This window comes from Apaloderma vittatum, unplaced genomic scaffold (assembly GCF_000703405.1).
Source record: "Apaloderma vittatum isolate BGI_N311 unplaced genomic scaffold, ASM70340v1 scaffold1172, whole genome shotgun sequence".
NCBI lineage: Eukaryota > Metazoa > Chordata > Aves > Trogoniformes > Trogonidae > Apaloderma > Apaloderma vittatum.
The window spans coordinates 93,376-105,536 of NW_009703940.1; the positions used below are offsets into that span (position 1 = coordinate 93,376).

General features: G+C 38.9%; 1 protein-coding gene across 1 annotated transcript in view; it reads right to left on the bottom strand.

Moving 5' to 3' along the window:
• Positions 1–9,709, bottom strand: part of CNTN3 (contactin 3 (plasmacytoma associated)) — a gene marked incomplete at its 5' end in the record, with an annotated part of 50,732 nt that extends 41,023 nt beyond the window's left edge. Inside the window, one exon of the mRNA XM_009864817.1 lies at positions 9,614–9,709. Coding sequence (XP_009863119.1) covers positions 9,614–9,709 — 96 coding nt within the window. The remainder of the gene's footprint in view (positions 1–9,613) is intronic.
• Between the last annotated feature and the right edge of the window lie 2,452 nt (positions 9,710–12,161).

The window sequence follows — 12,161 nt, forward strand, 5'->3', positions numbered from 1 at the left end:
CACTGTTCTCTGCACATTGTGTGTTTTAAGTGTTCCATTACAAATTGCTTAGAGAATTGTCTGTCATTTTTAACCTTAATTTTTTACAGAATTCAACGATTAAGCCAGCATGGCCTTTGAGCTCTATCCTGGTGATTTCCTGCAATGTATGAGCCTTAAAAGAAATAAAAATCCCCATATCTTCACTTGCTACATACGAAAAAAAGTTAATATTGCTAAAGGAAGCTAAGGGTGGCAAGCCCCACAGACTGAGTAGTTTTTAACTGGGTTCAAAGTTATGCCTTAAGCTCATGTCCATGGTTTTGGAAAGACTTTTTATATTAAACATTTCCTCTAAGAGAGGCTGTAACATAGCCCTAGGGGGTCACCAAACAAAACCAGGACAATTTTATTTCTTGCAAACAGAATAAGAGACAACACAATCCCAAACTAGAAATAACTTTAGGACGCCAGCAAAAGCAAAGTTGAGGGGGAGGCATATACATCTATGACCGAAATGAGAAGGGTAATTCATAAATTTTATTTTATCCCCTAAACCCACAAATTTTGAAGGTCATTTCTTGCTCCTTTTGTCCTGGACCTTCGCTCCTAGACATCTGCTTAGTACGTATCCGCCAGCTCCATGATTCGCGTCTAAATGAGATTTCTACAATAGCCAAAAAGTAAATGATGTGAACAACGCTTTTCCGAAACAGATTTAAACTTATGTTCAAAACTGACTGGATTTCAATTAAGTGAAGCAGATGTTTCCATAAATAATCCTGAAAGAAAATACTTCATTCTGAGTGCATCAAGCCAACTGAACAATAGTTAGAGGCTTTTACTTTTAAAGAAAAGTTTCGTGTCAATAATCCATACCCAAATCTGTATTCATGTAGTTCTCCAGTTCAGATTTTTCAATATTCTGAAACAGATACACAACAGGAAGGAGAAATATTTTGGTATATTCTGTCTTCAACTGGCACTCTGCCTTACCCGCAGGATGGTATGTGGCTTTTAAAACTCCGCTTGCAAGAAAGTAATCAGTCAAAATTGAGCAACGACAGAAACTGCAATTAAAGTCAAAGAAATCTGTAACAAACAGCTATTTTAAATTATCTACCCTAGAGTTAGAAGTAATGGAAAAGTAAACACTTTGAGAGGATAATGACACATTCCATAATTAAGGAAGAAACCAATGAGTTCATCATTTGGCCCAGTTTCAGTTCAAACTATGATGACAAAATACGTAGGAAATTCAACTGCAGAAGGTAAAAGTGCATTAAATTCCCAGAGGATGCTCTTAACTCAGACATAAACTGTCCTTAGTTCACTGCAGCCTTGTCCTTAGAAGATCACCCTGCTATGGGTTCAGGCCACTGTACCTCTGGATGTGCACATCCTCGGGGGTATAACCCATTTTCCCCTATTTTATTTATAATAAAAACATAACATTATATTTTATTAAACGCACTACCTTCAAACTACTTGATCTCTGCCATAAATCACGACTCTTTTTTTTGGCAAACATTAAAGGTTGCTTTACAAATAAAAACCTTACACCCTGTAGACCGCAGAGGATCTCCTAACAGATGCACGAAGCGGGTATTACATTGTCTTTAGGTGCCACTGTCAAAAATGACAATGAAAAAGCTCTTCAGAATTTTACTGGAAGTTGTACATAATTTCAGAGTTTTAAGGTATGTTCTTGAGCACATTAAATGCCCAGAAACTGAAAACCTGTCCTAGGGTGTGTTCAACTGGGAAATAAAAATTTCAACTGTGTATTTCTGAGAGGTATCCCAAATTGTTTGCATGCAAGTAGTTACACCACTAATAACACAAGTCTTTAGATGTTTACAATAGCTGCAGTCACACTTCAGAGCACAGTCGACCTAGAAACTAGGTCGGTAGTTTCTGTTAATGTTTTCTGTACAGAAATAATGACAATTACAAAACAAGCCCCTATTGCAAGGCTTAAATTGTGGCCACCAGAAGCAAGGTGAGATAGCAAGTATCTAGTTAAAATAGTTGTTACTTCTTCCCAACTTGTGGAAAGAGATTTGTAGATTTATAAATGTTGTTGAAATTCCCACTGAACTGTTTAGAACGGCTCTCTTCTTTTTGGCTGAAGATATTGTTGTTTATACAAAATACAAATTACGTGATGGGAATTTGAGTCCAGCTACAAAAGCGAAGAACACATCCTCAGAAAGGTATTTTATTCCAGAGTATAATGGAAACGCCCCGCTTCAAAACTAATGTACACCATTAATCTTTTTGGCATAAAAGTTGAATTATTTTGTAGATAAAACACAAAAGATCAATTTTCAGCATGCTGTGCAGGTAATTAGGCATGCAACTTCTGTGTATGGAATAACCCAAAACAACGAGAGCAGTGCAAGAGACCTATGCAATATCCTGCAACTTCCATCTACACATTTAATGAGAATATTGAAATGTTCTAGCTGAAATTGCAAAGTTCCTACTTTGGGCTAACACCTAATTTTCGTTTTTAAATGGAATAGGGCACAAGTCCACTTGTTTTCAGATTCTGAAATGATCTAGCATGATATTAAAAAACCAAACATATGCAATTCCTTAGACATAGATACAGCATCAAATCTGCTTTTCTTCACTGCCCTCCCACCTACACCACAGCAACCATGGCCTGGCCAAGTAGTAACCACACAAACTAGCTGGTTCCCTTTGCACAGCTGCCACTGGGGACAAAGTTCCAAGGGTCAAGTGGTGCAAAATACCCCCCGGAAGGTCTGTCTGTCTCCATACTTGCAAATTTGTAGAGTTTTCCTAGGTCTTTCAAAGCAGTATCAAAACCGAAGGGCACCACTGTAATTAAAACCGACACATTTCTAAGCTCATCCTGAGGAACTGCACAGGCTCCAGACTGGCAGCACTATTTTGTTTATGAGTATCACAAAAGAAATAAATAAATAGCAGAACCTCATGGAAAATACATTCCCAAACAGCACATCCACTGGCAAAGCAGCTCGGCGACGCAGCCTTGATGTGCATCTCTCTTACTCCCCTTCTCTCCCGTCACACGCAGGATTTGACCATTAGTGTTAATTCAAACCAAACGTGACCTTGTAATGTAAAAGTGCTCCTTAAGTGGCAGGTTAAATGTTCCTCAGTGCTCCGAAGGAAATCCAGATGCTAATGGGAGAGTCTAACAAAATGCTTTTCTACATTTGGGTTCCAGTGCTGAATAAAAACTCAATTTTCATTTCCCCTGTAGCTATGCGGGATGATGGATTAGTTTCTCTTTATCACATTTCTGAACTAATTGTTTCAGACGAGCTGTGTCATTCAAAGCGTGCTGGCTCCGATCAACTTGTTCATACTCTGCAAGCGTGCAGAAAAGTAAGAAACTGCTTTAGGAAGCAATATTTAAATACATACCCATTAGCCATATCCATTTCAAATGACAAATTGTTCTTTTAATCACCTCCCTAGAATTTTGCGTTTAATTGCTCAGAGCATTTCTAACAACTCTGTTGTGCTCTTTCAATAGTTGAAAGTATTTTAAATTGTTTCCTGCCTATAATAATTTTGAGAATAAAAAGACGAGAGCTCAGTTTATCGCCCAACTAATCCACATCTGATTTTTTCTGAATGTTAAATATTAGTGAGATAAACTAAGGGAAACCAGTGAAATTATCCAAGAGTAAATTTTCCAAGGAAAATACTAATGTTTATAGGTGCAAGTAGTAATTAGTGACAAATTTAATTTGATTTTCTTGCTCTCATTTAGGAGAAAGTAGTGGGTAAACCCCTGTGAAAACCAAAAATTACTTTCAGTACTCTTGTTAAGAGAGTCATGATAAGCTCTGACTGTGTGCTGGGACTGCAGCCACCTCCCCCTGCTGCTGCTTCCTAATCTATTACCCTGTTTCCAAAGAAAACCTCAAATATTTTAGTGGAGCAGATAACGAAAAGCTGGAGAAGAAAAACCCTCTTAGTAACAGTAATAACTTAGGGATAAAAATAATCTTGGTAGAGGGCCAAATCCAGTTATTTTCTCCAATTTTCTCTCCTGTTTCTCCCAGGGCACACCTGGGATACGTGGGGCTGGCTAAGTGAAAAGGCTCCACCTGAATTTTTTTCTTGCAGTTGGGTTCTTCCTAATCCACCTCTCCCCCTCTCCCCACTCCCTGCAAAGAGAATCATAGTTTCCCATTGAAAGACTCTTACCATTGTTGCCTCTTTCAGTTTATTCAGGTTCAGGAAAGAGGGCGGATGAGAGCAGGGACGGCTAATAAAGTGCACATCCCATAATCTTTGGGAGCGCCCACGTGCATTTTGCTGCCAAAACTTTTGTAAGGCTGTTCCCCCACAAGTCTGTGCTACTCTGTGATCTCTCCCACAACAGTCTACGTTGCACATGCTACTCACACCTACTCACCTTTCAGCAAACCTTTAGCGGAAACCTGAGGCACCACAGCCAGCCGAAGTTGATCCGATCTTATGGAAAACTTCTCCTTGGGCTACAGGTGAAATTGTACCCCTCACTGCACAGACTGTAATTTCTGACATCCTCTCTCATCCCACTAAAATACTGAGATTTAAAAATAGCAGTTTGTTTTCCAATTCATATACGTGGGAATGCTACTTTAAAAAAAAAATTAAAAAAATCACACATAAATGATTGAAGGCTGGAATCTTTCCTTAAAAGCAAAATGACAAAAAGCTGCAATATCCCCACAATCATTTCGCAACGGGTATTCAAGATGTAGGGCAAAATTTACGAGAGCTAATATTACTGATCGCAGATGTTTTCAGGCTTTATGGTCTACTGACTACCTGGAAATGAAACTATCCTTCACGATCTAGATACATCTCAAACGAAGGCTTACAGAAAGGAGAGAAGACCAAATATATAAGAAGAAGACCAAAATACGCAAGAAATGAGTGGAAATATAAAATATATTTTATATATAGAAATACATAAGAAATTAGTAGAAAGTTTGCCCTTTCCCAAACTGGAATCACATCTTTTATTAACAGCTTCTGAGGCCAGTTCTACACCTCTGTGCTCGCTGAAAAACATCGACTGTAAAGTAGCTACAGATGTTGCACAAATATGTAAATAAGGACATAGTAATTTCAGTCTGGCTTACTTCAGCCTGGAATGCAGCTTTATCAAAAGAAAGTGCTTTAGCAGGACTGCATTTGATGAAGTGCAGAACAGAGAGAGTGTCTCTGTAGCTTTGGTTTCTTACCGCTGGTGAAACTAATGCTCCGACGGATACAAATCACTGTAAAATCCAGCTGTGAACCTGTATTATGGTCCCTCATACAGACAAATATAAAAGTGTCTCTCAGGTACCGTTTGATTTCAAACTGTCAGCTGAAATTTGTGCAGATGATGGTGATGACACCAGCAGGACTGTTGCAAAATATATTTTTAAATAAAAATACCATTTCTCTTTGGCAGACTGAGAATGCTACAGAACCATTTTTTAAGGCCATTGCTTATTATTATTGCATAGTATTCAACATACTATTCTCCTTAGAATGGATTTCTGTGCAAAAACCTCATAATGTGCCTACTGCAAGTATGATTTATTGCTCGTGCCCAGATGAGCGTCATCCACAATTGGCAAAAAAGCAAAATTAGAGGTGAAAACCCAGGATGCTTTCCACTCCGAACACATACCAAGGGGCAGTAGAAAAGAAACCATATTCTGGAATTCTATCCATTTGGTTTTCCTTAAGGGTACGAAATGTTTCCAAAGCCAAACAAGTAAAATCAATGCAATTCACAATTCCCTGAAAAACAGCACGTTGATATCCAAGACTTGCAGAAAATAAGGAATCAAATCAAATTTCTGGCACCTTCTCAAACCTTTCATGCCACGTTATTCATGAAGCAAAAATTTGCAAGTCTAAACGCTAATGTGGAACGGACATGTCATTATTCACCAAATCATTTGTCGTATCAAACAGTGAGCAATACCTTGGGATCTATTTTTCCACGATCTAATATCACTCCATATCAGCATGTCACAACTGATAAATATAATACGGTATAAGCTGAATTGAGCCCTCTCCTTCAAATACAGTCTCATTTACTGATTAACTTTACATCTATCAGGGCACAATAAAAGAGGGAGGACATATTCTTGCTGCTTTATAAATGGAGAAATATATCCTTACCATAGTGGGTGAAATAAAAACACAGATCACATGAGGCTAATCATGAATAAGACAGATAGAACTTCTTTGCAATTGCCAAGCAGCAGCTTGTCAGCTCTACAACGTTTTTGCCATTTACTTAAGTTCCCCACGGGTCATGGTCATATTCCACAAAGTAACAAGATAATAGGGACCAACATAAAAGTAATGTCTCGTTTTTCTAAGCAAGTCTGAATTCTTTGCAATGTCTGAGTAACCATCAAGCAAATCTTCATTTCTACCATTAAAAAAATCATCTTTGTGTATAAAGCAGCCCTGAAACTGCCACAAACAGAAAAAGATGATGCCTCATTGCTCTCTCCCAAAAATCAGTATACACCTCATAAATCTGAAAATCCATGCCAGATTAGTCAAACCGACTGTACTGAACCAATAAAAATCACAATATCTGGCAAACAAATAATAGCCGAAGACAAGCTACATGATAATCAAGATACACATGCAGTAGTAACACTAGGTAAAACCCCAAAGGAACTTGCGGATTTGCCTTACTCAGGGCTTTGTCACTCCTCAGATACAGATTTTGGAGCAAAATCAATAGAAGAGGAAAATAATTTTTAGATCTCCATATGTCTAGCCTTTTCCATTCTTGGCAGAATGGGAAAAAATTCAGCATTTCATGAATGTTTTTTAACTGACTGCATGTTAAGTGCATCCAATTTTTATAAAATTTTATAAATTGAGATGTTTGTTTTATCGACAGTCCTTTGCAACGATCAAAGATGTAACAGTCACACAGTAAAGTCAAAATAGTTGTAGAGAGTTCAGGTGAACTTATGTTGAACTTGTAACAGTTGAAAAAGACAGCAGGAGATCTACATTAATCAATTTTAGATGTCATTTTATTTTTTGAGTTTGTGGGTGAGATGATTTACTGAATTGTTAAAAAACCAGGGTATTTTAACAGGTTCCTTGTAACAGAATTAAAATTGCATACAGAACTAAGGTCATGCACAACGATGACAGATGATCATCTTAATCATCCAAACATCACTGTTCAATTATAATACAACTTATACTATCTAGCACAAATTAAAAAAAAATAATCAATTGAACTAATATTTGGGGAGAGTCTTGACATACAAAGCCAGTCATTTATTTAAACTCCCATTCAGTAAATTTCAAACAAGACAGCCAAAAAATAAAAAAAAAGGAGCTCCAAAAGGGGAAAATGTGCTACCACAAAAGAAAATATTGGGAGTGGTTTGAGATGCAGCTTGGGTTTAATGACAGAAACTTCAAACTGATCCATGTCCCCTCACCTGGAAATACCGAGCACTCTATTCCATCCCTCCTGCACCAACAGCCACCACAGAAATAAAGCTAAAACACAAAGTGTGCAAAGTTAAACTGAGTTTCATTGTTGCTCTAAGTGGTAGATGTCAATACCACGTTGGAACTGGAACTTCAAACTTCAGGAGGAGAAAAGTATCATTAACTGCACGAATAATTTGCTCCCCACTGGAAAAGGGTATTCATATTTTTAACATAAATAACTGTGGCTATGATAAGCAAAGAAAAAAAAGCCAAACTGCAGAAAGGAAGTAATTTCCTTTTTTCACACTGTGAACTCACATTTCTTTGGGGATGAACATTGGTTTCTATTGTAACTGGAATACTGTGTATGGAGGAATAATCACAATTTAATGAAGTCTCTTCTTGAAGACTCCTTACAGAGAATGCAAGAAATAAGTGCAATTAAGCTAGCAAGAACTTAGAAATTGTGTGACAGAACACAGAAGAACAATATTTTGGGGGCTAGAAGAGAAGAAAAAACCACAGTATTTGAGGTTTCAAGAATATAGTACTGTCTGAAATTATCTGATAGCTCAGTGCAACAAATACAGGATCCAAAAAAAACCAGAAGTCAGATCACTGATCTGGAAAGGGCTTAACAGCCCTCAGGCCACATCAGCTGTTCCTAAACCATTCCCGCTATTCCTAACAAACTACTTCTGCTTAACAGACAGGTATTTTATCTCAAACTTACCAACCTGCATGCTCATGCGCCAGATCTAGAGCCACTGTATGCCTGGTATCACCATACTTTAGGTTTATTTTACTGAAGAAAGAGGAGGAAGGACTTTTTTACCACCTTGCTCCACTTTTCCTAAAAACTTAATGGTTAAACCTCCAACTCAAGGACAAATCCAAGAACTTTATATAATTCGGGTACCAATTCTCAATGCTATTTGATAATTCAGGGAGCCCTCGGCTCTTTTTTTTTTTGCATGAAAAACACAATTAGTGCGGTGGGTGTCAATCATATCCCATCTGCCGACTGCAAAAGAAATTCCCACTCTTCCTCTGAATCACTTTTCTTAGCAACATGAGCAGGTTTTGTATCGCCTCCTGTTTTACAGCTCAGCCTTAAACACTTTGAGGCTCAGTGCAGAGCTGTGGTCAGTCTGGCAATCGCCTCGGGGCGGAAGGGAGGCGAGCAGAAGAACGGCTGGGCTCAGTCTTTGGGCTGCATACAGAAGCAAAATTTAATCATTCGAGTTCTTATAGATAGCTGGGAAGAATGACCCATTTTGTCAGCAGCTGAAAAGACAAAGCTGTCGTAGGGCTATAAAGATGATTTAAGGGCATGTATCAGTTTGGAGAGAGAAAAATTCTGCAAGCTCAGACAGTTGTAAAACTGCCACTTTATGGCTGTGTCTGCTTGGACTCCACCACATTTAAAAAGCCACAATACCTATATTATTATGTTCAGCTTTTAGCTTCTATTATCTTGTCTTTGCAATCAAATCTGATGTTTAATATCACCATCTTTCAATAATGAGATGCCATATCCATTAAAATCAAGTAAAACCAGTTACTTCCAAATATTACTTGAGGCTCAATAGCAATTAGGCAAAGACTAAAGACCTAGAATGAACAATAAAATGTACTTGCAACTTTTGGTCCCCCAAGAATCCATGTATCTGCTTGTCTCACCTTCCTTGAGACAGCAGTGTTTGAAATTATATCAGCATCACTTCATTACGCTCTCAAATGTCTTGACTGCAAGAAAATAAACAGATACTGACACCAGAGACAACAATCTCCTCTTCGCAACTGTCTTGTCAGAGAAAACCCAATTCAGTGATGCTGCGCCATCATGAACCTGAGCAGAATTTAACTGCAGAAGACACCCAATTAATTACTAGAAATACCACAAAAATCAGATCTATTAAGTGCACAGAAATTACTAGAAGCAAGAAAGGTATTGTAAGATAGAAGTCAATCCTCCTAAGCATTTCCCTCGTCCTCTTTTGGCTTTGTTTCCTTTCGCTCGGTATTTACTTCAGATACCAGATTTTCCTGCTTGCTCTCTCTGAAGGATCTCTCCTCGACATTTCCAGACAGATGTTCCCCCTGGGAGCCAGCCAGCCCCGGTCAGAGCAGGAGGCCTGGAAGGAAGGTCCCTTACCTCCCGCCCGAGGGGTTGGTCCGCAGAGCAGCACGACTCCCTGCCCCTCTCGAACCGACACCGCGCTCCTCATTTTCGTCCGGGAGTTTTCAAGATCTGTTTTTGAAAGAGAAAGTGAGCTAGATATTAGGAAACAGAGGGGCAAAAAAAAAAAAAAAAGACTAAAACATAAATGAACTTCAAGTTCTCAAAGCCTGATAGCAAATCTTTTAGCAGGCAACAAAGTTCAGCGATTCCAGCGGATCGGTTGCAAGAGAAAAGGCTGTTCAACATGAGGGAGGATGACAGAATTAGGACTGAAGTGAACTAATTTACAAGAACGTAATTAAGCAGATCCTATGGCTAATTTTGTTCTTATGCTACGCTTATGCTACCCTAATTTTGATGATAACCAAAAAGGAGTCATAAGCATAACTTAAAAATAGGTCTTTAAGCCACCGCTTCTTCTGAAATGAAGGCTCTGATGAAAATAGCATCGAGATCCTACTGAGCTCCTCTAACCAACCGTAAAATAACGCTAATAGCACAGCTATTCAGAAAATGGGTATCTAGCTCCTCAAACAGAAAAGAAACCCCTCAACCATCTCCCCACGGCAGAATCCTTCTCAGAGGATCGCTAAGCTCGGGTGAAGGCGAGCGCTTCGCACCTCGGCGTCCTGCCCCAGCGCTCGGCTCTGCCTCGCCTCAGGTCTTCTGTGATCTTTCAGAGCTGCGGAAGAGGGAAAGCGAACGCTACCGACTGCAAAATTGCAGAGCAGCGGTATTTTATCAGAAATTTAAATTAACTTTCCCCCTTTAACTGGTGACTCAGGATCCGAGAAAGCATGTCCTCATTATAGCCTTAGACTGAGCTAGATAGAGCATTCAGTACCAACTCAGATCGAGGTACTACACTGAGAAAGATTTTCCATGAATAAGCCGTGTATTTTTCCATAATAAAACCAAACAGAAAACAATTTTAGAACAACTGTTTATCACCTTGTAAAGGATACTAGCACACATAGTCTTTAAAATAAGGCTCGCTTTATAACCAAGCGTAACAGGAGTAGTGAGCTGACCGACGGTAGCTATTTCCCAAAACATAATATTTTTAATAAAAGCAACAGCTGTTACAGGCAGGACACTGAACAAGAGTGATTAGAATTTCAATGCTCTATTTAAAAAAAATAAAATACATTGAATGCTGCAATAAGATATTGTTGTATTATTCGTTGTCACTGCACATAAGGCTCATGGGAGAGCTTCTCAAAAGAGCTGGTTCCAGTTTTCCAACTGAATTTCTGTGCGGGCACATCTCAGAGCCTGAAGCAGTTTGGATCCTTCCACTGGACATATTGTGGAGGTCACATACAACCACAGTCAAGCTCATTTTACTGGGACATCAAAACACTCTGTCCTGCAATTCACTTCAGGACTTTTTCACTCCCCTCCGTGAAAATACAGATTCATCAACCCCCCTATGTCATGAAAGGTAGAACCACGAGGTGACAACACCCCTGAGGACACACGCTATTCTAACGCTAAGCCAGCTATGCCATTTGGATTTTAAAATTCACCCCCCAAAAAACACAAGATTAATTTACACCAAATTTTGCCCTCTTACATCACCAGCACTGCAAGTCCTATATTTCATGCGAGTCGTGTGATTGCTGTAGTTAAAATGAAATGGTTTATCGCTGCCTTCTGAGCACATACATTCATTTATCGCAAATAGAGACCTTCAGAAACTCAGTTGTCTTTGTGCTGCCCGACACAACCCACGAGCGGGCTGGGAACACCTCAGGAAGGGACGTGATCTCCTTAGGTCCATGTCAATGTTGTCTTGCAGAAATTATTACCCACTGATTGCAGATGAGGAGTGCTATCACGGGGGAATAGGGTTATTTTAGGAAACAAGAAGCAATGTAGAATCCATAAAAAAAGAGCCACACGACAATGAAGGAATAATTTTCCACTAATTAGCAGGAAGTTCTCCATCCTACCTTCTAGAGAGGATTAAGCACCAGACTAATCACACAGCTGCAGAAATATCATCACTTAATTCATTCGTATACTTGTATATTCTCTTTACACACTGTCTGGCAGCACTTTGAAAATAATCAAAAATCACCATGCAAAATAGTGAGAATTCTCTGTCAGCATTACACAATGAAGGCTAAACCTCTGACCTTGGAGAAAAATTCCCTGCTTATACATGAGATTCTGGTCTGATTTTCAGGTGTCCCTGCAGCATCTTCAGAGTATTAAAGGTCAAAGCCAGTCCTGTTTGGTGGAATATTAAGACAGATTGGTCTGGGGTTTTTTTTTGTTTGTTTGTGGGGCTTTATTTATTTTTTTTCTATAAAGCCAGTATCTTAACAGCAACAACACTAGGGAAAAGTGCTGCATCTTCTAACAAAACTTGCTATTACACGAAATCATTGGGAAGGAACATTAAGTTCTCAGCAAACTGACAGGGTAAATAAAATACTGTAAAAGGTGGGCAAATAATGGAAAAGAGTGTTTACTTTTACAGATTGCTTTGTATCTGCGAAATCTTATCCTGCTG